This window comes from Mus caroli, chromosome X (genome assembly GCF_900094665.2).
Source record: "Mus caroli chromosome X, CAROLI_EIJ_v1.1, whole genome shotgun sequence".
Classification (NCBI taxonomy): Eukaryota; Metazoa; Chordata; class Mammalia; order Rodentia; family Muridae; genus Mus; species Mus caroli.
The window spans coordinates 102,855,326-102,879,578 of record NC_034589.1 but is presented as its reverse complement, the minus strand read 5'-3'; the positions used below and the strand labels follow the sequence as shown (position 1 = coordinate 102,879,578).

General features: G+C 37.0%; 1 protein-coding gene across 1 annotated transcript in view; it reads right to left on the bottom strand.

Annotated features, from left to right (window-relative positions):
* Sh3bgrl (SH3 domain binding glutamate rich protein like) overlaps positions 1-22,277 on the bottom strand; it is a 69,166-nt gene extending 46,889 nt beyond the window's left edge. The window contains exon 1 of the mRNA XM_021153744.2: positions 22,012-22,277. Within this exon, the coding sequence (XP_021009403.1) occupies positions 22,012-22,056 (45 nt within the window). The 5' untranslated portion in view covers positions 22,057-22,277. The remainder of the gene's footprint in view (positions 1-22,011) is intronic.
* Positions 22,278-24,253: the final 1,976 nt, after the last annotated feature.

Below are 24,253 nucleotides of genomic sequence, written 5' to 3'. Positions count from 1 at the left end.
AGGAATAGAAACCCTGACTAAGACAAGTTTGAAATGTAAATAAAGAAAATATTTAATTAAAAAAAGTGCACCCAAGAAACAGCAGAAACTACAAAGGGGGCACACTGCTCACCATATACATAGTGCATGAAGGACCAAGAGCTACAACAGTGTGGTGCAGAGATGCAAAGGAACTACCAGAAAAGACTTAATGCTTCAATTCTTCACAAGATAGCACATAAACCATAGGCTGCAAAGGTGAACAGTTCCCATTTGCCTTTCCCTACCCAATACAAAATAGTGTCTATAAGAGCAGAAGGACTGGGGAACTTCAACTTTCAACTCACCACATCCATGCCAGCAATTCCTGCCAGAAATAGTCTCTCTATTTCTTAGTTTCTATTGTTTAGTCTCCAGTCTTGAAGACTTGTCTCATGGCGATCATGTTCGTTTTGCCTTGGTGCGCATATTGTGAAGTTTTAGGATTGCTGTGTACATTTCTTTACCTAGTCTCAAACAAGACATTCTTTTGCTATTTTTTAACAACCTTTCTTGCTCCGGGCACTTTACTGGCCCTGATTTCTTTTCTGTTCTTTTCAGAGTCAATACACTACTTATTCTTATCTCCATCAGCTTACTCATCTCCCAATCCTGGACTTACTAATTAAAACTCCACTGTACTTCACACTATCCTTGGTTTATTCTCAGATATTGGAAGCAAGGGGGCACTGTAGTCAATAGGCTAGTACAGCATTGGTACAGTGTTAAAAATCAAGCAGTTGTAGGTTTTTTTTAGTCTGTAGTCTACTTGGAATAATGTAGAGCTGACGACACCTTGAGTTCCTACATCAACTGTTTTCTGAACTCTGCACCTGAACGCTCCAACATTCAAGTGCCACTTGAACACTGTGAATGCTTCAACTAAAAAATATATATAACCAATCCACACACAACAAATGATATAAGGTCAGATACATAAATCCCAGTGCAGTAAAATGAAACACACACACTTACACATACACACACACACACCATCTCCAAAAATTACTAATCCTACTACAATGGCATCTAGTGACAGTGAATTAGAAGAAATTTCAGAAAACTCAAAGCAGGGATTAGAAATTATGTTCAAGGACACAGACAACAAAACAAAATAAAATGATGGGCTAAAGAAAGAGATAGAAATACTGAAGAGAAAAACAATGTGAAATGCTGTAATTGTTAAATAAAGAACTCCTTGGAAACTCTCACCAACAAAATGGGTCAAGGAGAGGACAGAGAAGGTAGCCTTGAAGACACAATGGAGAAAATGGTATTGATCAAGATGTAAAACTACTAGAGGAAAACTGAGTACATGCCAATGCCCAGGCACAGGTAAGGACATACTGAGTAAGACCCTGATTGCTCAGGAAATAAAAACTGCACTCAATAAATGGGATTTCATGAAAATAAAAAGTTTCTGTACAGTAAAAAAAAAAAGAGCTATCAATTGATTGGAGAAGAAACCTATAGAATGGAGAATTCCTATACCAGCTACCCAGTTGACGGAGGATTAGTGACTAGTATGTGCAAAGAACTCAAAAAAAAACCTAAGTATCAAAAAAGAAGCACTTCAAGAAAAATTACATAAATAGGTAAATGAGCCATAGAACTGAAAGGAATCCCCAAAAGAAGAAATACAAATGGCAAATAAATAGTTTTTTAAAGTATTCAATATCATCAGCAGTCAGGAAAACAGAAACTAAAAGTTTTTCCAGACTTCTTCTCACTCAAACAAGAATGATTATCATCAAGAAAACAAGTAGACTAGGGAGATGGCTTAGAAGTAAGGAGCACTGGCTGCTCTACCAGAGGACCTGGGTTTGATTCCCAGCAACCACATGGCAGCTCACAACTGTCCAGTTCCAGGAAATCTGATACCTTTTTTCAGGTCTGCGTGGGAACCAGGTACACATGGGATGCATGGACAGGCATTCAGGTTAAATACCCACACACATAAAGTAAAATAATATTTCTAAATTTTTACTTGAAAATATACACAAACCAAAAACAAATGAACACACACACTGGCGAGGTTGTGGGGAAGGGGGAATACTTATTCACTGTTGGTGGGAATATAAATGGGTACAGCCACTATGCGAACTAGTGTAGAGATTCTCAAAAATCTAAAACCAGCAATACTGGTCCTATGCATATACAAGGTGTCTGTATCATAGCAAAGATACTTGCACATCTGTGTTTATTCCTGCTCCATTCACAATAACTAGAAATGGGATCGGTCTATATATCTATCAACTGGTAAATAGAAGGTGAAAATACAGTACACACAACGAATTTTATTCAGCTGCAAAGAAAAATGGCATTAGGAAAGTTGAGGGAAAATGTATAGGACTGGAAAATTACTAAGTAAGATAACCTAGTCTAGAAAGAAAAATACCATATTTTCTCTCATATGTGCATCTTAATTTTTAATTTTTTAGATCTAGATTTAGATTTATGTTTTTAATACAGAGTATGTATACACAGAGGTCAGGAGGCTAGAAAGGGTGCATGAAAGGGTAGAGGACTGTAAAACATATATGATAGGAAAATAGGTGTGGAAAACTAAGGAAAGGATAGTAACTAAAACTGAGGAGATAGGGAAACTTACAGAGAAAGCCCCAGATCCCAATGAGAGACCCTGTCTCAAAAAATAAATAATAGTAGAAAGCTGAGGCTGACTCAAGCCTTTACATGCATGCCCTTATACATGCTCACGCCACACTTAGCATGCAAACATGCATGCATGTGTTTGTGCACACACACTCATGTGTGAGCATGCATGTGCATGCGTGTGCGCACACACACACACAAGCAGACACACACATGCACATACAAACAAAACTTCAGGATGATATGAACGGTGATATGTTAGGTTGAAGGGTTGTAATGTCACGATTCAGACATCAGAATGTAAAATTCCAGAGCACTGGGTAAGGATTCGAAAGACATTTGGCATAATTTTAAATCTTTTTAATAACTGGGTTATCTAACAGTGGGGAAACTTTCCTTTCTCAATAATTATTATGAATATGAATACAGAAAATAAATGTTTAAAGTGCTACAAATTGCCAGATGAAGTGATACTTGTGCCTTGTAATTACAGCATTTGGGAGATTAACACAGGCTTCTTGTCTGTTTGAGGCCATCCTCGGGTCCACAGTAAGTTCCAGGCCAGCCTAAACTACAAAATAAAACCCTGTCTCAAAAAACAAAACAATTTACAGCTCTAAACTTGTATACTTTAAAATAAGATGTTTAATGGAGTGCACTATAGGTCCATTTTACCTGTAAGATTCTTTCCATTTAGAATCGGACTTAACAAATACAATATTTCCACACAAGTTTACACAAACATTGCTCAAACTATTAAGGCAGCAACATCATCATAAAAGTTAAATAATTCATCAACAAATACCAAAGAACATCTTTTCCAAGCTAGCAATGGATGACACCTGACACAGTCTGTTTAACAGTTTAACTACTTATCTCGTGTTTACAGTTTCACTTTTACAGTTTTACTGATTAGCACAAGAAGATTAACTGACAATAGGATTAGTTTCTCTTTCAAAGGTCTGCTCTATCCTCCCCTGGAGGCCTGTTTACTAGGAGGGTTGTACTTCCTTACCTTTCTGAAGGAGACTCGAGCTCTCACCTTTCTGGGCTCAGCTTCTCTTCTCCCAAATCCTTCTGTTATGCTTAGTAGCCAAGATCAAAGGTCTCAGCCGGGGCCTCAGAAGAGTTTATCATCATCAACTAAAAGATCCATTCAGACACTATGGAGGTCCACCATGATAACATGGGGGGGGGGCAGTTTCTATGGAAACCATGGCAAAGCAAACAGATGGTGGTATTTGTGGGTAATGGCAGCAATTAGGAGCAAGACGGCCACCACCACCTGGCTCACATTATTAAAAAGCCACTCAAATCACCACCAGCAGCCTAAGCCATGGAAATCACAGCCAGGAAATAAGGTCGCGGATAGGCTCCTGGGATTCAAACAACAATGAGATCCACAGCCAGATAGATGATCCTCCAGGACACCAAGGAGGAGAACCTAACCTCTTTGTCAGCCCCCATGTCATCATTCATCCATGATCACCTTAAGCATAGCCCTTGCCCTGGGAAAGTAATGAGGACACCACCTCACCACCAGGCAGGCTGAGGCGGGAGGTGAAGCCAGCACCAGCCTGTGTAACAAGTAGGAACAAAAAATGAGTACAGACCAAAACCCTAGAGAAACAGTTCTCTGTCCTTGTGCTGTCCTCAAGCCATAAAGAAGATGGGTGGTGGGTGGAGACAAGAACAAACTCAAAATTCATCTCCTGATTAGTATTAGTACCTCTTAGCGACGAAACTTCCTCCTGAAGGTTACCTGACATTGATCTGTTGAACAATTAGACTAGTGCTCTACTGATAAGTACAGCGCATAAATACTGATTTAGTAGCTGATACATGAGTGTGTGTGTGTGTGTGTGTGTGTGTGTGTGTGTGTGATAGAAAAACAAAAATAACTAATAAAGGGAAAAGGAAACTGACAAAAAATGGTAAAGGAGTTTGGAAGTAAAGATAATTATTGCATTGAGAAAGAGTTTATTAGAGAAGACAGGTTAACAATGGATAAGACCAAGGACTGTGGAATAAGGGGACAAAAATCCACTTGCAAAAACAGAGGTGAGAAAAAAAGCTCGAGGTAAAAAGCAAAGGTAATATGCCCAGATGTCTGGATTAAACAGTGCCTTTAGTGCAGTGTTTCCATGACAGCACCTAAGGGGATTTTAGTATGTGAATGAGCATGTTTATTCAGTTGAATATATTTATGTTAATAGGTAAAAGAAAACTGAGCAATTACCATATCAAATCCATGATTTCACCTACATTACTGTTTAAAATAAAATACTTTGCTCATGCATGCATTCATTCATGCATTCAAATTCCATAAACGTATATTCATTATATACTTGCCAATGACTGAGCACAGTGTGGTAGTCTGAAAACACAACAGAGATTAAGATTAACATCAACAACTTTACAAGTCTATAAGGAAGAACTATAACAGAAAAAAATGAATAACATAAAACACCTTAGACAGAACAGAACTAGAGTGTAAAATATATGTAATCCATGGAGTTCTCTGGAGATGGTTAAAGTATTTTTTGCTAATAAGTGAATTCTGGATAGAATGGATGGCAGAGAGAAACAACCCAGAAAATGCTTCACTCAAGTATCAACTCAGCTGTGACTCAGTCCATAGTTCTCAGCAATCAGAAGTGTTATGAAGTGGTGGCTAACATTCATGAGCTGTGGCCTTTTTCTCACAGTTAGCATTATCAATATAAATCCACACCTCACTTTAAAAGGAAACTATTAGAGCAGCAAAAATCATCCTGGCTTTTACAAATCTACTTCTTTCCCTAAAAAAACATACAAAAGAAACCTGAGGTGAATATAGATCTCTAAAAGTTGGATAAAGATTTAATTGTTAAACAAAAGTCCAGGACAGGGAAATGGTTCAGTGTGCAAAGAAACTTTACAGATGAAAACAAATTTACTTCTCACACTGAGGTCAAAGTCTAGCATCCTTTTTTTTTTTTTTTTTTTTTTTGAGGCCTTCACCTGAGTCAAAACCAAGTCAATAATATAAAATAAAATAGCATATAGTTTTGGTTAAAACATTAACTATAATTACTGTGATCACCTTAGTTTTGATTATATATTACTAGAATTGGTACTGGAGATGATCTGACTGGCAGGATACTGAGTGAAATACATTTTCATTCATATATATAGGTGTGTGTGTGTGTGTGTGTGTGTATGTACATGTATATGTATATATAAAAATATGGTTGAGAAGGGAGCTAGATTTTCTAAATTTTCTATATAATCCATCTGGCCATCATTTGAACCATTTCTTTTAGAGAAGACTGAAGTTGATTCTTTTTTTTCCCTCCTTTAGATAAAAGAGTTTCAATTTGTACCCCGAACAGGCCTCGAACTTGGAAGCCATCTTCCTGCCTCAACATCCCATGCTTTGGGATTACAGTCATGGACTATCATGCCAGGCTCTAGAGTCAGCTTGAAATCAGGAATATCATAGAAGAAGCTGTAACACCCCTGCCTGGTTTCTCCATGCACACCTATTAAGTGTTCCCAATTCCAGAGTTGAAGACAAGGTAGAAAATAGAGAGTGTTGACTAAAACATCCGAACAAAGAATGATTCATGGTTCGTTTATTATATTATAGCAAAAATTGGAGTTCATGGTAAATATAATGGAATTATAAATGAGGTTCAAAGTAAACTTTTTGTAAAAAATAAAATAAGTAAAAACCAATTATCTTAATTCAGTTCAATTATGAGTAAAAAACAATGCCACTTAATATCTATTCATGATGCATCCTCAGCCTTGTCCCCAAATGTGGTTTTGGGTTAAGTATACACTCTATACCTCAGCTTGTCTTCTTGCCTAACTGTTAAAAAAGCCATAGCTTGGGAACATAGTTCAGTGATGGAGCATTTCTCTAGCACCCTGCTTGTTAAACTGTGAGCAATTGAACAAACTTAACTGAATGCACTAGATATGAAACATTTAGGAACAATTATGGCTTCTGAACATGCAAGTGTCCAGTGATTAGTAAATCCAAGGCATTTCAGTCAGCTCGTGTCTATGACTCAATGTACAACTTAGCTGCAGCCTTGATTCTGAACACAGACTTGCACAGGCAGCTCTATGTGGATTCAGTGGGTGAACTATGAAGTTAGGAGGGGAAAGTGGTAATGGTAGTGAGAGGAAGAAATGGAAAGAAAAGAGTGGGCACTGAAATAATCTTAGTGGAACAAAGCACTCACTTTACCTACTCCAAAAGTTTATAAGCCCAACCTTCATGAGAGCACCTCCTTATCAACAAAGATTTGCCTTGCATCTCCATCAGACTACTTCAGAAACTTTTTGAAGATGGCTTAACTTACATTTCACTCTGTAAAACACATATATGTGGAGAGATAGACAAATACAGACAGACAGACAGACAGATAGACCAACCAATGGATATACTGATGTACTGTGTGCTGTGAGATATGGCAGTTAACATTAGAAGTTACGTTTCTAATAAAATAGTCTGTGCTTACCTTAGACAGATTGCCAAGGTAAGCAGATTAGCTGACAAACTTAAATTGCTGAACCTCATATTTGTTACTCAATAAATTCCATATTGTAAAAAGAAGCTTTGGTCCAGTATGTGCTCCCCCAACTCAAGATACCTTATTTCTGTGTGAGCATATGCACACATATCCATCCATAGCTTAGGGGGAAATGTTGCCATATTTGGGACATGTACAGTAGAAAGTCAAATTTTAAAAAAATAATTTAAAGACAGTCTACAGTAAGACCTATCGCAGATGTGCCTGAAGTAGATGAAAAAAATATTCATCAAGAGAAGATGTTTAATACCGGGGAGATGAAATATTAGCTAACATATGCAGGAGAAATAGAAGATGTGAAAGAAAACACGTAGAAATTAGACTAACAATGAAAAACGTGTAGCAAGTTTTCAAAAGCATAGTATCCCTTACTGAACACAAAGATTTAGAAATGTCACTGTCACTGGCAGCATAGTAGCTTGATTTCTGGATTTCCAATCTCCCTCTCTCCCTCCTTCCTTCTCCTCCTCCTTTCCTCCCTCCCTCCCTCCCTCCTTCCTTCTTCCCTTCCTTCCCTCACTCTCTCTCCTTCTATCCCCCCTTCTTCTTCTGCCTTTTTCACTTTTATGATTCTATATAATTACTTTAGTGCCATTTTCCTTTCCTAAAGTATAATTCCCTTAGGACGAAAACTTTGAATCAAACACATTCAACTAAACACAAGTCAATGTGCATTCTTATTTTTCCTTCATTCAAGCATTGGGGGTGGGGAGGGGGTACTGAATTTGGAGCTTCCCAAAAGAGTACTCTGGAACACAACCAGTACTCTTTTGACATCTTAAAAATTATTTGTTTGGTTTTTAGACAAACTTGCAAGGTAGCCCTGTATGCACTGGAATTCAGCTATACAAACTGGGCTGGCTTCAAACTTCCTTTCATTCCCTTCCATCTGCCTCTGTCTCTAGGATTGCCACTGGAACCACTCACACTGTGAATTCACACAAAAAATAAAAACAAAACAACACAAAACAAAACAGAGCCAAGAGTCAGAAGAGTGAAGAGGGCAGAAAAGGAAGGAAAACTGAAGAAGGGAGGATAGAAGGAGAGGGAGCAAGGGAAGGAAGGAGAGAAGGATGGAGGGAGATTGGGAATCTTCCCTCAAGAGAAAAATTCGCTTACAATGGAAACAAATAACAGGCCTCTCTTCTGTGCTAATATTAGTATTTACAAACAAAACAAGTAACTTGAAGATCTTGTGAAACCACATCTATAATAACTAAGAACACAGGCAAAATTTTCATTTATATAAAAGAGGAAAGAAATTTTCTTCAGCTAACAATTTTAACCAATTATTGTGGTGCTGGTGAAAAGTTTCCTTCTTGCAATAAAATTCACAGTAGTTATTATTACTCATTAAAAAAAAAAGTCTAGGCGTTCCCCAGGATGCAAGTTTAAGGTCTTTTATTTCCACAAGGAATGGTCGTTACAGGGTCTAAAGCACTCTCTAAGCCCCTTCCTTTCTCAATCTCAACTGGGGGTTCCTGGTTGAGTAGGGCACTGGTGATAGAAAAGATTGCTAGCAAAGTATCATTTAACTACCTTAAAAAGTCACCGCCTGGAGTTCAGAGTCCTACAGCAGGTATTTTTCTCTACAACTGAAACAGTTTAGTTCAAAATTTTACAAGGGTTCTTTTCCTAGCAATTGAACCTTTTAAAGGCATTGCATTGGGTTTTAAAAGCAGTCTTGTCCTATAATTTTCTTCATTAGTAATGCCATTCAACTATGCCCAGTGCTTGAGATTTAAAGGCCTCCTTCACACTTAAAAGGTTTAAATTTCTATCTTGAAATGTATGTAAATCCAGCAGGTTGCAAAAGCCTCATGAAATAAGCACCACGTGGTAGTGGTAATGTCCTCTTATCACCCCATAATGCACTCACTGACAGGCATTGGCAATACCCAGAGAACTTCCTGGAAAAAGAAAAGCAGAAGGAAATAAATAAAAATCATGGGATTTATTTTTAACATTCTCAAAATAAAACGTACAGGCTCTTTGTAAAAATAATTTTTAAAAGGCTTTGCATATTAGTTTAGTGGATACTGAGGAAAAAATGTTCAATTAATATATAGTTCACAGTCCTTTACTTCCTATGATTCTGATTTCAAAAATCTGATCTCTCCCCCACAAAAGAATGAGTATGCTGAATTTCACTTGTCACCCAGATTTCCACATCATACTCCTGTAGTCTAGGGAAAGGAGAAAGATAGAGTAGTACTAAAGTGTATTGCCATGGGAGAGTGTATGTTTCCTCCTCTGGAGAGTTTACTAAGAGAGAACCGATCAAACTCTTTCTGGGCCCCCTCCTAAGCAGTCCTTACATGGATGGGTTGGATGACCTTCTATGACCTCGCCTAGATAGATGCTTCTAAAATTCTGCTTTCAATTTTATGGTTATAAAAATAGAAGAGAATATGAGCTGATTTTTATCCAGTAGACAACAAACATTCTATGATATGGTCATGGAGTCTTTATAACAAAAAAAGAAATTGCTTTCAATCTATGATGCTTCTACCTACATAATGTTGCTTTAGTCTAAGAAGAGCAATACTATTACAAAAAGAAATTGACATTTGAACTGCTGTGTTAAAAGGAGCATCTATGGTTGCAATAGAAAACCCATCTACCAGAACGCCTGGTTTCAGAGACTTACCAACTCCCTGGGATAATGCAACTTTTTTTTTTTTTTCTCAGAGTTGAATCAGTACATTAAGCTGAGCTAGAAATATGTTGAGAAGGGAAAGAATTAAAACTATGTATTTGTCTTATTATCTGGTGGAAACTTAAAATACTAATTATTTCAGGATTTAGCTTTTTCTCTGTCATATGGTTGGCTGGCCAAAGGCCAGCATACTGAATAATAGCCCCATGTTGTAAAATCTAGCACAGGATATAACCCTTATCCACTTTAGCAGTGGTATAAATAGTAAAGCAAACTGATGTACAAAACTTGAACTAAATGTCCAACCAAAAACTTGGGAAGCCTAGAAGCTTTTAAAAAGCAAGGGAAAAGCCAGAGAGAGGGGGAAACATGAGACTTTCTTAGGGAAGTTAGGCTTTTCTAAGTACTTAACGAATGTGCCTCAAGTTTTTATCAAGCAGAATTATTTATACAGACTGTCCCAGCCAGGCTGATCCCAAGGTGAAGGGAATCTAGATAAGACTGGGTAGGAGTGGTCAGATAATAATAGAATACTTTAGTATTTTCCTCTGGAATTCCAAAATAACTGATAGACACAATTCAGCAGAAAAAAATACAAATCTTTCAGCTTGTCACTACATTTGACATTTTGATTGAGAACTGACCTCAATCATGCCTCTGGTGCATGTTCAAGTACAGGAAAAAAAAAAAACCTAAAATATTTTCTGGTGCATGCTCAATTACAGAAAAAAAAACTGAAATATTTCATTTTACTTAGAGTCTAATTCCCACACCCTTCCAGGGAAATAGAAAAAAAAAAAAACCTGGAGAAAAATTCAGCTGAAATAATAAATTATCACTGTTTTTAGAAAAACTGTTCAAGTGAGATTTTATCAATATACCAGCAGAGATGTCCCAAAAGTACCTCGGCCTATGAACACCTCATATATTCTCCTTATATATTTGCAGACCATGTAACTTACCCCCCCACCCCCCGCCAAAATGACATCCACATCCTTTCTCAGTCTGACTCACACAAGAATCTGAGAGGCATTTCACTTATTCCAGGTCCTTTCCTAGCCTTGAGAACTAAGGTCTGTAATCTAGTCCAGTGATTGGCATAAACATTTTCTGAATGAATGTGTGAATTAGAGCATGAAAGGAAAAAAATCCACAGCAAAAATAAATCATGAACAGAGAACTGGCAGAACATGATGTAGCTAAATCTATTCAAAATGTCCTCACTTTGCAAGGTCCTTCATCCATGCCTTTGAGTTGTCTATATAGTTTTCCATATATCCATGCTATCAAGTTAGTTCCCTGTGGAAGTTTAGAGCCAAAGCTCTATAACCTCTCAAATCTAGAGAATAACCCTTTTGTTAATATGGAATCCTAAATGATTGCTTTTATCTCTTTATCCTCTTCAAATTTCATTTATAAGATTCCAAGTCAGCCCAGAAGCATCAGTTTACTGATCTCACAACACTATACTAGGCAACCTTCAAAAAGCTCCATTAGTACTAGGCATGAAACTAAGTTTAAATGATTCAACTGAAAAGAACATTAAATTGGTTGTATTTTCTTATGAATAAAATAACCCATCTCTTAGAAAAAATTTAAAGTGTACAACTCATACAGACACAAGATTTTTTTTTTCAGTGCTTGGGATCAAATCCAGGCCTTTGCTTACACTAGGTAAACCCTGCCAGCAAACTAGTATATTCTAAAGAGCCATGTTTTTAATTGGTTTGGCAAGTAAGCGTAGTGGAAATTGTCCAGCCATTCAATACTTTATGTAAGAACTGTGACTTTCCTGTTTCTTCCCTTACAAAAACAATGCACATCTGGTGAGTTAAAATAAAAGAACTCTCTGCATAGTCAATATATATATGAAACTTAGTAAGGATATTTATTTATTATTGTTCCTGTTGTTACTTGAAAAGGGGTCTCACTGTATATTCGTAGCTGACCTGTTTACCCACCATGTACCTTCAATAGCCTTTTCTTTCAACACACTAGTACAAAACTAGACAATGCGTATCACCTCTTCTATGTGTATTCTATTTCTTATGTTTTTTTTTTTTTTTTTTTTTTTTTTTTTTTTGGTTTTTCGAGACAGGGTTTCTCTGTATAGCCCTGGCTTTCAATCAGGATTATTGCTTTCAGCATGTCACTGAAATTGCTATGTCCAAGATCGCAAATAATTTCCTCCTTTTAAATGCAATGGCATTTTAGCAATTTTCACAAGGCTTGTATGGCACTGCCAAACCATGCTCCCTCATCACTCGCCTCTATCCTAGCTTCTAGACCTCTCTTCTTCCTTAATGAATCGTCCTCCTTTGTCTGTTCCTTTGACAACCTCTTTCACCAAGGTTGTACCCTTATCCTCAGTCCTCATCTCATTTTGTAATTCCTTCCTCTTTAATTCCTTCTTTTCTACAGTTTCAAATAAAACCATGTAAATGGCTCCTACACTTTTTAACTTTCTAGCCATCATCTCTTCTCAACTCTAATCATACATTTCTGAATACCAACCACAAATTTCCAATTGGTAGCCTATTTGCATTTGAATTGCACCATGCCATCTATTGAAGCATCTGCTAATGTTTAGAATCCTACTCCATTCTAATTATACTCTGGATAATAAGAAGTAGAGAAAGTAAATGAATTATTATTCATGGCTCTTTGTTTCATTCTAAAATAGTTCTAAAATCGGGCCCTCCAATCTAGTTCTAATACTCAGCAGGTGATCAATAGAATCCATCTAAAATATAAAAACACTCACCTAGCCTCAAAATCTGCTGTTAGATACAGGGACAGACCTTCCTTCTATGGTTTGAAGCCATGACTACAACATAGGGAATTTCTACAACTTGAGAAGACTGTTTAGAAAAATACATTTAATATTATCATATATAATATGCCACCTGTCTTTTATCATATGTTTTCACATAAGATGAATCACACATACAAGCCATTCATGGTGACACATATGTCATAATCAGAGAGAGCACTTTCAATGACCATTAGTGCAAGGTCACCCTCAGTCTCAGTTACATAGAAAGGCCAGCCTGGGGACTTAAGGAGACTGTGCCATAAAACAAAAACAAAAACAAACAAGAAAGCCTAGCATTCCAATTTCAAATATTTCTAAGAAATCTTATGACGTCCAATGGTCGTGGATGGGCTCAGTGGTTAAGAATGGTCTTGCAAAGTTTATATGCCCCAGTACAGGGGAACACCAGGGCCAATAAGTAGGAGTGAGTGGGTAGGGGAGCAGGGTGGATGGAGGGTATAGAGGATTTGGGGGGATATCATTTGAAATGTAAATGAAGAAAATATCTAATAAAATAATTTTTAAAAAAGAAATGTACTTTCTTGGACTCTACCTGAGCTACCTGAGCTATATATATAATGCTTTTTGCTCTTACAAAGGAACAATTTTGGTTTCCAGCACCCAACAACTAACAACCATCTCTAACCCTGGTCCCAGAGAATCCCATGTCCTCTTCTAGTCTCTGTGGGCATTGTGTGCATGTGCTACACAGGCATGCATGCAGGCAGAACACCCACACCCATAAAATAAAAGGAAATGAAGAAAATGATGATCCTTTTCTGAAATGCGGGGTAGTCCCAGTTATTTCATGTAGTAAGAGATCTTCTAAGAGTGTTTACTTCTGTTTTCACAACAATCCCTGTTTGAATAATCTAAGGAGGCCAATTAGCTTACTTCGCATGAATCTCTTAGGTTTTGCTTTTACATGCAATAGTATTGATTTTTTCCAATAGTTGCTCTTCAGATGTGTTCTCTGTACTATAAGTAGTATGCTTATGAATTATTTTTGCTTAAATTAATCTTAAAGCAAAACTCAACAACTCCCTGCCCAATAGTAGAGAGAAAAATCTATCTCTAAAAATGAATGATTTTCAAAATGTATTAGATATTGATTTATACTAAACCTACTTGAACATCTAGGTATAAATCATAGCCAAGCCCATATTTCTTTGAGTTTTCACAAAATGTAGAAACACTGGCTTTGAAGTAGACATATGCTATATTGCTGGCAGGGTAAGCTTCTCACTTGAGTCTCTGACATTTGAGTAACGTTACAATCTCTTGGGGTATGAAGTTTGGTGCTCACGTACATGTTTTTTTTTTTCTTTTTTTGGTAAAGTAAGATTAAATCCCAATGTGATACACATTTTTCTCTGAAATTCACCATACAATATAAACATATAACAGTACAAAATAATATATAACAGTAAATATAAACTCCCCATATAAGCATATAATAATATAATATAATATAAACTATGAATACAAATGGTATTTACAAAAATGTACTAGATAAAATCCATTGTTCAATTTCAACTTCCAAATTAAATCTGATGCCCTCTTCTGGCACACAGGTGTACATGCAGATAGAGCACTGATATAAATAAAATAAATAATAGGATCCAGACATCATGGTGCCTGTGAAAGGCAGAGGCAGATGACTCTCTAGGAGTTCAATACCAGCCTGGTCTATATAGTGTGAGTTCCAGGACAGCTAGTGCTACACAGTGACCTCAAATAAAAATGTGGATGGTGGGCTCTGGTGTGATGGGACAGAATTGTCATCTCTGAACTAAGTTTGCTAAGTGACAAATTACATATCAAGTTGTGACTGCTGTGCCAGGTATATTTTACGTACTCCATGAAAGACCGCAAGGCAGCTCTTAAAATTACTTTATAGACTTTTTTTTTCCAGTGCTTCATACCCAATGCTTCAGCCATACTGGACAAGCACCTCACCACTTAGATGTCCCACCAGCCTTTTTCATAGTGCTGTCAGCTAAAGTTGACTAATTATTTGTGCTAGAAATTAAAGCAAGTTACTCTATCATTTTTTAAACAATAAGTAATTATCCACTCATGTCTTCCTTCTAAATCAACTTTCATATGTTATACTGGAGATGATGGTTTCCTAAGCCATACAACTTTGATTAAATACATACTGTTACAATTATAACACTGAGGAATGGGCCACACTTACGATGAAACAACTGTATGGGAGGTGACGGCGACATAAACAGAACAAATTGTCTCACAGTAGTTGTTACCTGAGATGGATATTCTCTGCTGCTTAAAACTGAAGTTTAATTAGTCTTGATTCATTGTTGGAAATCTCCCAAGCAGGAATGTTTGGCTCTAACCCAACTCTGTCATAGGCTGTTATTCCCAAAAGAGCAAAACCAAAGAATATAATTTAAAGACGAGAATCCAAAGCCAGACTTTATAAATTATAAATATAGTGCTTTCCAATTTAATCATAGACTCATAAAAATCTACCTTTCTTTTTTTACCATGCTGGTGTATAGCCACAAAATACAGGGTTGTGTTGTTCCTGTAATTAGGGGTTGGATGGTATGTTTTGTTTCTTTTTTTTTTAAGTTTTTTTTTCCTTTTATTTTTTCTTTTTTTGTCATACAGTCTGACCATGGAGCCTAGTCTGGCCTCAAACTTAATATATTTGTACCTCAAATTCCAGAGTGATATGATTATCAGTTTACACAGCCATGCTGAGAAAAAGAAAAAAAAAAGATAGTTTTCTAAAACAGAGAATCAAAATCATGGAAGTTCAATATGCTGCACAAGCCACTATAAAAAGTAGTAAAGACAACTTAAAATATGATTCCGATAAAGCCTATGTGTCCATGTATGCATGCATCTTAAGTTGTAAAAGGAAATGCTACTTCTGGCCTCACTCTTCACCTAGTCTCCCTCTTTTGCCCTAGTCTCCCTCCCACCTTATTCTCAAGTCCAGGTTGTAGATGAGAACACACTTACTGAATAAGAGGATCGCCCAAGTAGTTTCTTTTCCCCCTCATTGGATGTGCACATGTGCATTTATGTGATGTGCATGTATGAATGTGGGTACCTCAAGGGGAGGGTTTGGAGGACAACTTTCAGAAGTTGGTTTTCTCCTTCTCCAACTCAAACTCAGGCCATTAGCATAGATAACATTGTCATTTTTATTCACTGAACTGTTCCACACCCCCTACTGAGATGGTTATGTTATTTTATTTATTTATTATTTATTTATTTATTTATTTATTTATTTTGAGACAGGATTTCTCTATGTAGCCCTTAGTCGTGGAACTCACTCTGTAGACCAGCCTGACCCCGAAGGTAATTATAAAATCAGCATCTTAAGGTGCTAGAGATGTAATTTCTATGCAATATCTATATGTGTAGGGCAAACAAATAACAATGCTGATGGTTCTGAAGACAACACCCTGTAGTCTTTATAATCCCAGCTCTGCCATTTCTAGCTCTTTGGTCCTGATCAATACACACCTAATATCTCTTGTGAATCTCAGGTAGACTCTCTTCAAACACAGAAAGGGATCTACTAACAGCCCTTCATGGTTCTTTAAGAGTTAAATGGGATAATATATGAAAAAAAAAAAAAAACTAGGCACGGGGCCTGGAGCTCACAATGCCGTCTTACTATTACTGCCATGCTAAGGAGAAGGTAGAACAAGGACAACAAAAGCCCAACAGTCCTGAACACTTTAAATGCAGAGTGTGAGTTATTTGCAATGGTATTTTTAAACTTTTATTTGAATTTTTAATAGGTTCTGCAAGTCTACAGCCCTTTCCACAGCCATATATGCAAAATGTAAAGCAGCGGGCTAGAAAACAATTCCTCTGTTTAAAACTCTGCTGGGCTGGCCAAGTGTTAAATGTCACCTTTGTCTCTCATGCTAACAAAAGCGGTTGTCATAAAAGATCTGCCCTTTTTGTCTACAAGTATGTTTGTCTCTTCTTGGTCTAGATAGGAAGAATTAATTAAATTGTAATTTTAAAAGGGCTCTACTTAGGTAGCAAGGCAGAATTGAAGGCAAACAGATCCCTAGTAACCTACTTAATTTTACCAATAAAACACAATATAAAGTTAACCCTTGATAATCCAGCTAAAGCAAAACATATTCGATAAAGACTCATAGTTGTCAGCTCAACATCAAGCCAATCAATAGTGTAGCATGGATGGGAGCTCAGCTCATCTGTCCCTACCTTTAGCTGAGGGGCTATTGACAGTTGATGATGTGCTAGCAGAGGGAGAGTCAATTTCCTTTAAAGGTGTTTTCCCCAATAGGTTTACTATGCAAGCTCCAGGGGAAGGCCCACATTCAATTTGTATAAGAGCAAAACAAATTTGACTTGATAGGTTATTTTACTAAAAAAAAAAAAAAAAGACAAGAAGTTTGGAGTGATGGGGATAAGATCCAGGAGGAGTTAAGGAGACTAGTGGAAGGGAATGAATATGAACAAAATACATCACATGCATATAAAAACTTCTGAAAGAATACACATATATATTCAAAGATACGTAGTTGATTGTGCAATGCATGTTAAAAAAAAAAAACACACACACACACACACACCTAAGCCGGGCATGGTGGTGCATGCCTTTAATCCCAGCACTTGGGAGGCAGAGACAGGTGGATTTCTGAGTTCGAGGNGGATTTCTGAGTTCGAGGCCAGCCTGGTCTACAAAGTGAGTTCCAGGACAGCCAGGGCTATACAGAGAAACCCTGTCTCAAAAAACCAAACAACAACAAAACAAAACAAAACAAACAAACAAACAAACACACCTAAGAGTACACACAAAGAATTAGAGCATTTAGCCTGACAGTGTTTAGACTTCAACACAGAGCATTCTGGGAGAAAGGTTGTTATGGATATTATTTTTCTTCAACAGAATAATGAGTCTTTATGCTAAAAATAAATTCACATTACCCTTTTCTTCTATGAGGTTACGACGCTTACCTTTCATATTACATTCTGCCAGGTAGAATAGCTGTGAGACTTTTAAACATTTCCAAGTCATAGGAGCCACTACCATTGAGACGGTTCCTGTTTAGGGCCATACAACTTTGAACACATCCTATCTCATCTGATCTCGGAAGCTAAGCAGGATGGGGCCTGATTAGTACTTGGATGGGAAACATGTTTCCTAAGCCTTTTTAAGATAGGATAAATTATTCCAATAGCTTTACTACTGTTACAGGGAAATCAGCTTTCAAGTACTGCTTACCAAACTGAAGGTACTGATTCTTCATTCAGACTTTGCACTTGGCACTGGAAAGTCAACATTCTCTACAGCTTGGAATTTCCTAAAAGTATGCCTACTCATTTGGTAGTTTCTGAGTTTGATCTTCTAACTAGTTTATGAATAACTTTAAATAATACCATTCCAACAAAGCTTGGCAGTTATGGCATGCTCAAAAGCATGTTTTAAACCAGGGTTCAATTTATATATGCAAAGACAGAACAACAAGGAACTCTGTCACCTAACATAATTACTAATGGACCACATGACAAAAAAAACTGTGCCTTCCTGCTCTACATAAATAGTGTGACTCAGGAGTTGTGACTTGATCAAGAGTATTCAGTTCATTCCCTTGTTTTTTTATTATTTGTGAGTACCTTCATAGAATCCACCCTAAAACTAGCTTTGTTTTTAGTAATTATAAGAGAAACAAAAAAGAGAAAAATCATTGCATATGCTATTCCCTAAATGAAATCCTGAGAAACCTCCTATATACTATACCCTTCAAGTTTCTGCACCATTGCCCACAGAATGCATAGAGGACATCAAATGGATCAATATATATCTGGAAGAAAGAAGGGTAAAATTCTCCTAAGCCAACTAAAACTTTCCCAATCTCTCATCAGTCTGATAATTTCAACAAAAGGTCAATGTTGTTTTGTTTGTTTGTTTGTTGTTAAAAGTTACTGCAACTTGTTGGGTTATGTAGACATTGAGTTTAATATACCTTTTCTTCTAAATATAAATTTACAAGGCATTGCTATCTAAACTCAAACATATGCTACTACATGGCATCACATCAATAGTGAACACAAACAATTCTAAACAGACAGGGAATAGAAAGCCTGATGTGGTAACACAAATGTATAGTCCCGACATTTGGAGGGCACCAAGAGGATCACTAAGTTTGAGTCTAAGTTGGGCAATGAATTCTTATCTCAAAAAATTGAGAACAGATGTTAAGTTGGACTAAGAAGTGATAAGAAATAAAATATGAACACACAGAATTCACTTTCTGTGAACAATTGGAAACCCAATCCTTACTACATGATCCCCACTTATGGAAATGCCCAGGCAATTCTTTTCAACCTGCAGGACTTTCTCATTCTCTAAACATCTAAGGTCATGTTCACATTTACATCTTCATGCCTACTAGCTGCTCTGCATCACTGTCAGCATATAATATATTTTTTATGGCTACACACGTTTAAACTTAAGCAAGTTTCCCTACATTAAAACTGGCGTCGAAGCAGTACGGCACTGGGGAAGTTACTTAACCTCTCTCTATATGCATCTCCTTTTCTGAAAGAAACATAATCATGGCATTATTGTCAAGAATATGTGAGACTGTGCCTGAGACAACTTAATCATTCCCATCTGCTATTCTTACTAGAGTTACTATGGAGAATCCACTGCAGCTGGGTGGTAGTAGTGCACACCTTTAATCCCATCACTTGGGAGGCAGAGGCAGGTGGATCTCTGAGTTCAAGGCCAGCAAGGTCTACAGTAAGTTCTAGAACAACCATGGATACACAGAGAAACCCTGTCTTGAAAATCAAACAAACAATAGAATCCACTGCAAAGTCTAATCTATTTGATTATATTTCTAACCTTGATGAACAAGCATGACTCCTGTGTATTAGGGCAGAGAAGAGAGCACATTTTAAAAGTTTTTTTTTTAAATCAGGCTGAGAAATATGAGAAGTCTTGGCTGTAAAAATAATATTGCTTATTATTGCTGCTCTAGATCATTCACAGAACAACTGACCACCTAATATTGCTGATTTTTGTAATAGTCAGGAAAATCAATTCAGAGCTGCAGAGATGGCTCAAATAGTCAAGAGCACTCATTCCTCTTGCAAAGGACCTGGATTCAGTTCCCAGCATCCGCGTGGTGGCTCATAACCATCTGGAACTCTAGCTCCAGGAACCGACCCAACACCTTCTTCTGGTCTCCATGGGCATTGTATTCACACAGTACACATATGAAGGCAAATCATTCAATACATACATATTATCAAGCCAAAGCCAAACACTTAAAGCACTCATTAGACACATAATAACTTACAAGTATGTATCTTTTCAGGTTTTTTTTTTTTTTTTTTTTTTTTTTTAGATTCCATGAAAACACTTGCCCCCAAATTTCTAAATCATTTGTTAAAAGGACAATGCTTTTTTGCTATCTTAGGGAAAATTTTGGTACTGCAAACTGAAATTTCCTTCCTCAAGTAAACAGCCACCGCCCCATTCATATTAAGTAGTTCTCCTTTAAGATATTCTTTGTACTATTTTAGGATTATTCTTTAAAAATTGCCAGAGTATAGTAAGAAATCATTCATTTTGGCCTTTTCATAAAAATGTAATTAGTGCAACAGGGACAAATTCTTAATTATCCATGAAGAAACAATAGAAACAAAAGACAAAACAACATAAGTATCTGTCATTTGAATCATCTAATAAACTCTTAATCCTTTCTTGGGCACTTAGAAATTTTGTGTCTGAACAAAGAGGGGGGTGTGACTCTATTACTTGATGAAATTCTTAAAGCAGTTTCTCCTTGAGTTTACTTCTGGAAGAGAAATAGAAGATAAAGAAAGCAAAGAACAAATATCAGTATTGAAACTGCATACCCTCACAAAACAACAACAACAAAACCTAAGTGCTTGAGAGGTTCGATCTAATAAGGATTAACCAAAGGCATTAGCTGGTTTTTGAAAATGCAGTTAATGTAGTAGATTGATATTCGGTAACCCATGTTTTACTTAGAGGTATCAGAATGTTAGGTATGGAAGAAAAGATGCTTCTAAAGTAGGGTCCAAAGGAAATTATAATAAACATTTCTATTTTTTCAAACAAAACGTTTGCTCCATAACTTTAAGAGTAGGTTTCCTTATATTTTGAAACACAGTCTAAACACACCCACACATGTTGGCAAAGACAAAGTTCAAGGTTCATGGTTCTGGTGATTTCATATAGCCTTCAGCTCTATTACAAATCCTACTAAATGTAAATGACAACAACCCAACAACCTGGGACCTCTGCCACTCTAAAGCTGGAGGAGTTTTCTACATTCAAATTCCTGAGCCCACACATCTGCTTCTGCCACAGAGGGCCTTTATTTTTCCTCCTGGGGTTGCTGGAACAGAGGCTCTTTCATCTGACAGGAGTATGCATTCCAGCTTTCACCTCAGTTTACCCAATGTTCCTCAGATATGGTAAAAAATTGTTATTCTAAGTTAACAATTGGCAAATGAATCAAAGAAGAAAACCAAATCCTATGAAGAGCCAGCAACTCAGTTGCCACATGTTCTTTCCTCCATTTTCACCAGTCTTGAAGGAGTGGGTTTTAGAAAGAAAATCTTTCGAAGGAAACGAAAAACTCAAAATAAGATCCAATGGGGGAGGTCTCATACAACATTATTTTCTTTAAATGGCTTCATATTCCAGGAAGAAAGAGAAGAGGGGAGGAGGAGGGGAAGGAGGTGGAAGAGGAGGAGGAGAACTTTAAAAAAAAATCATTTGTATCATTTGCCCCTGACTTTCGCCTATTTTTAAAATTATATACCCCACCTGCACGCCCTCTAAATAATTCCATTCCAGTGGTTTCACAATAATTCCAGTACCTCAGAAATCTTCCCTTCCCTTCCCATCAGTACCCTAATCCTTTACAGAAATGCACTACTTCCCCTGAACTCGGTACTTAGAGCATATTTGTTAAATGTCTCACTCTAAAAAGCCTGAAAGCCACTTGTTTTTTATTTTACTTGACTTCACCTAACCGTGAAGTCCCTTTACCAGGTAACTCCTAAACTTGGTAGTTTTCTTTTTCCTTTAGAAACGAACACTAACGTCTCAAGGCACACAAAGCTAACTCCACGGGAGAAAAAAATAAATAAATCGACGCAACAAAGGAAGAAAGGAAAGAAGGGGGGGTACTCTGCGCGATGCTTGCGTCTTCTAAGGAGAAGCTTCCAGTGTAACTTCTTCAATTTAACGGTTCTGGGGCAGAAGAGGACTAGTGTGTTGGAAAACAAAGGTGGGCTCCCACTCTCCTTACCGCCGTAGAGCCAGAAGAAGATGCAATATATACACGGATCACCATCCTGGAAACAAGGGCTTCTGGTCGGTCGCTGGAGTCTTGAAAAGGGCTGGGAAACAGCTGCAGCAACGGCTGGAACCGAGCTAAGGGCCAAACAGAGGTTGGATGAGGAGGGTGGGGGAAGGTGGAAGGATAACTGCCCAGAGCCCCGCCTCCACCAGCGGCTGCTTTCAATGAGCTTCCAGCTCTGCAATCCCAGCCCCAAACCCCGGAAGGCTCAGGCTCATTTGCATCATTTCTAAATTGTTTTTTTTAAAACACAGGATCTCGAACAGCACCGCGAGATCTGTTGAAACAATTCTTTTTGACTATTCCCTCTCCGGGAAGGGGGCGAGGGAGAAATAAAAGAAGGGGTAAGGAAAAAAAATATTCGATTAGAATAAAGGACCCGTTCCCATGAACACCAGAAGTTTTGCTTGTTACTTCCTGCTCAGAAATGTATGCAAATAAGATAGCCTAAAGCTAGCTTTATATTGAATCCAGACACTACTTTAAATGTCTTCAAACCCACGTTATCAAAGCCTTGTATATTTTAAGATGCCAATAATGAAGTAAGTGATTTTTTTTAACCTTAGTTGGCAGCAGGAGTTGAATGCTGAAAAGCTGCTCGAGGAGAGGAGGAGGGCTGGAGAGAAGTTTCAAGTTTCCCCAAACCGGAAAGCACAGAATAGGTTGTCTTTTTGTTCAGAGTTTTGCTAAAATATGGAACAATCCTTTAGTGAGAATTTGCAGGAGATCTAAGCGACAACTCTAGAATGAAGGAGGAAATTGCAAAGAAAAAAAAAAACTAGTCTACAACCCTAGAATGAGAGGAAATTGCAGAGAAAAAAAAATCAACAACTCCAAAATGAGGAGGGGAATTGCAGAGAGAAAAAAAAATCATCTGAAAATACTTTGGAAGTACTCTTTTGCCCTTGCTGTCTCATACCTGTAATCTCTGCCCTTGAAATAGTAAGACATGATTGCCAGGAATTAGAAACTAGACTATGCTACAGGGTAAGACTCTTAAAAACCAAAAATCAACCAAACAAAATGACTTTCTACAAATTATCAAGTACAGTAAATGAGAGAAATCTAGCCACCATCTTCATTACCAACATCATGGCTACTGTTAATTTTACTTGCCAATTCACTCGATAAGAAAAATCTTTATAATCATAAATAATAATCATGATTTTGAAAAAAATCTATATTGTTTCTTTTATGTTATCACTGTACAACTTGTTTGGAGTTCTACATTAACTGTTTAGACTTAGAGACTCTTAAAATGAAAAAAAAAAACAAGAATAACAAAATATTTCTAATTAGTCTATAAACTATTGAATGCAATCAATTATTCCCAGAAAACTGAATGGTAACATTAGCAAAGAATCTGGTGGGCTTTATTAGAGAAATGAGGCTAAATGTGTAGTTCTCTTATAGATCACACTAAGACCCAAAGTTGAATTTCTAGTACATACACACATGCACACACACACACACACACACATGTACAGTTCTGTAATAGATATACTTGTCTTAGTGAATATAAGTCAATAACTTGTTTTATACACAAAAACTGACGATTCTTAATGATAAGGCTTCTGATACATTTTTAAGGAGAGACTATTACCAATATTTCTAACATAAAGGTAATGGATATCCTTATGCCGTTCTTCCCTACTTTGAGCTATCCTTAAGATGGGTATCATAGAATGGTCATTACTGCTTAAATTTTCTATAGAGAAATTGTCCTAGATCACTTGCCTGGAAAGGTTACAGTCAATTTGAATAAACTGGGTTGGATCAAACAGTATAATCTATTAGCTTAGGAAATCATGACAACCAAATGCCAATGTCTCTCAAAAATTAAAAATAAATCCAGATTGTGTGCAGAAAACTTAGAAAAACATTGAACACCAATGAATGCCATAGTCCCTACTACACAATTAAGATTACTTGGGTTCAGGAATTCCAAGCCAGCACAGTCAACTTAATGAGATTGAGTCTCTTAATTGAACACAGCCCCAGGACCTAAAGATAATTTCCTGTGTTACAGATCAGCTTTTCCAGGTAGAGATAGAGCAGGCGACAAGAAGTTAATAGTAATGGTATGGAAGGAGAGGGTATTTTTTTTAATTTTTAATATTTTTATTACATATTTTCCTCAATTACATTTCCAATGCTATCCCAAAAGTCCCCCATAGCGCCCCCCACTTCC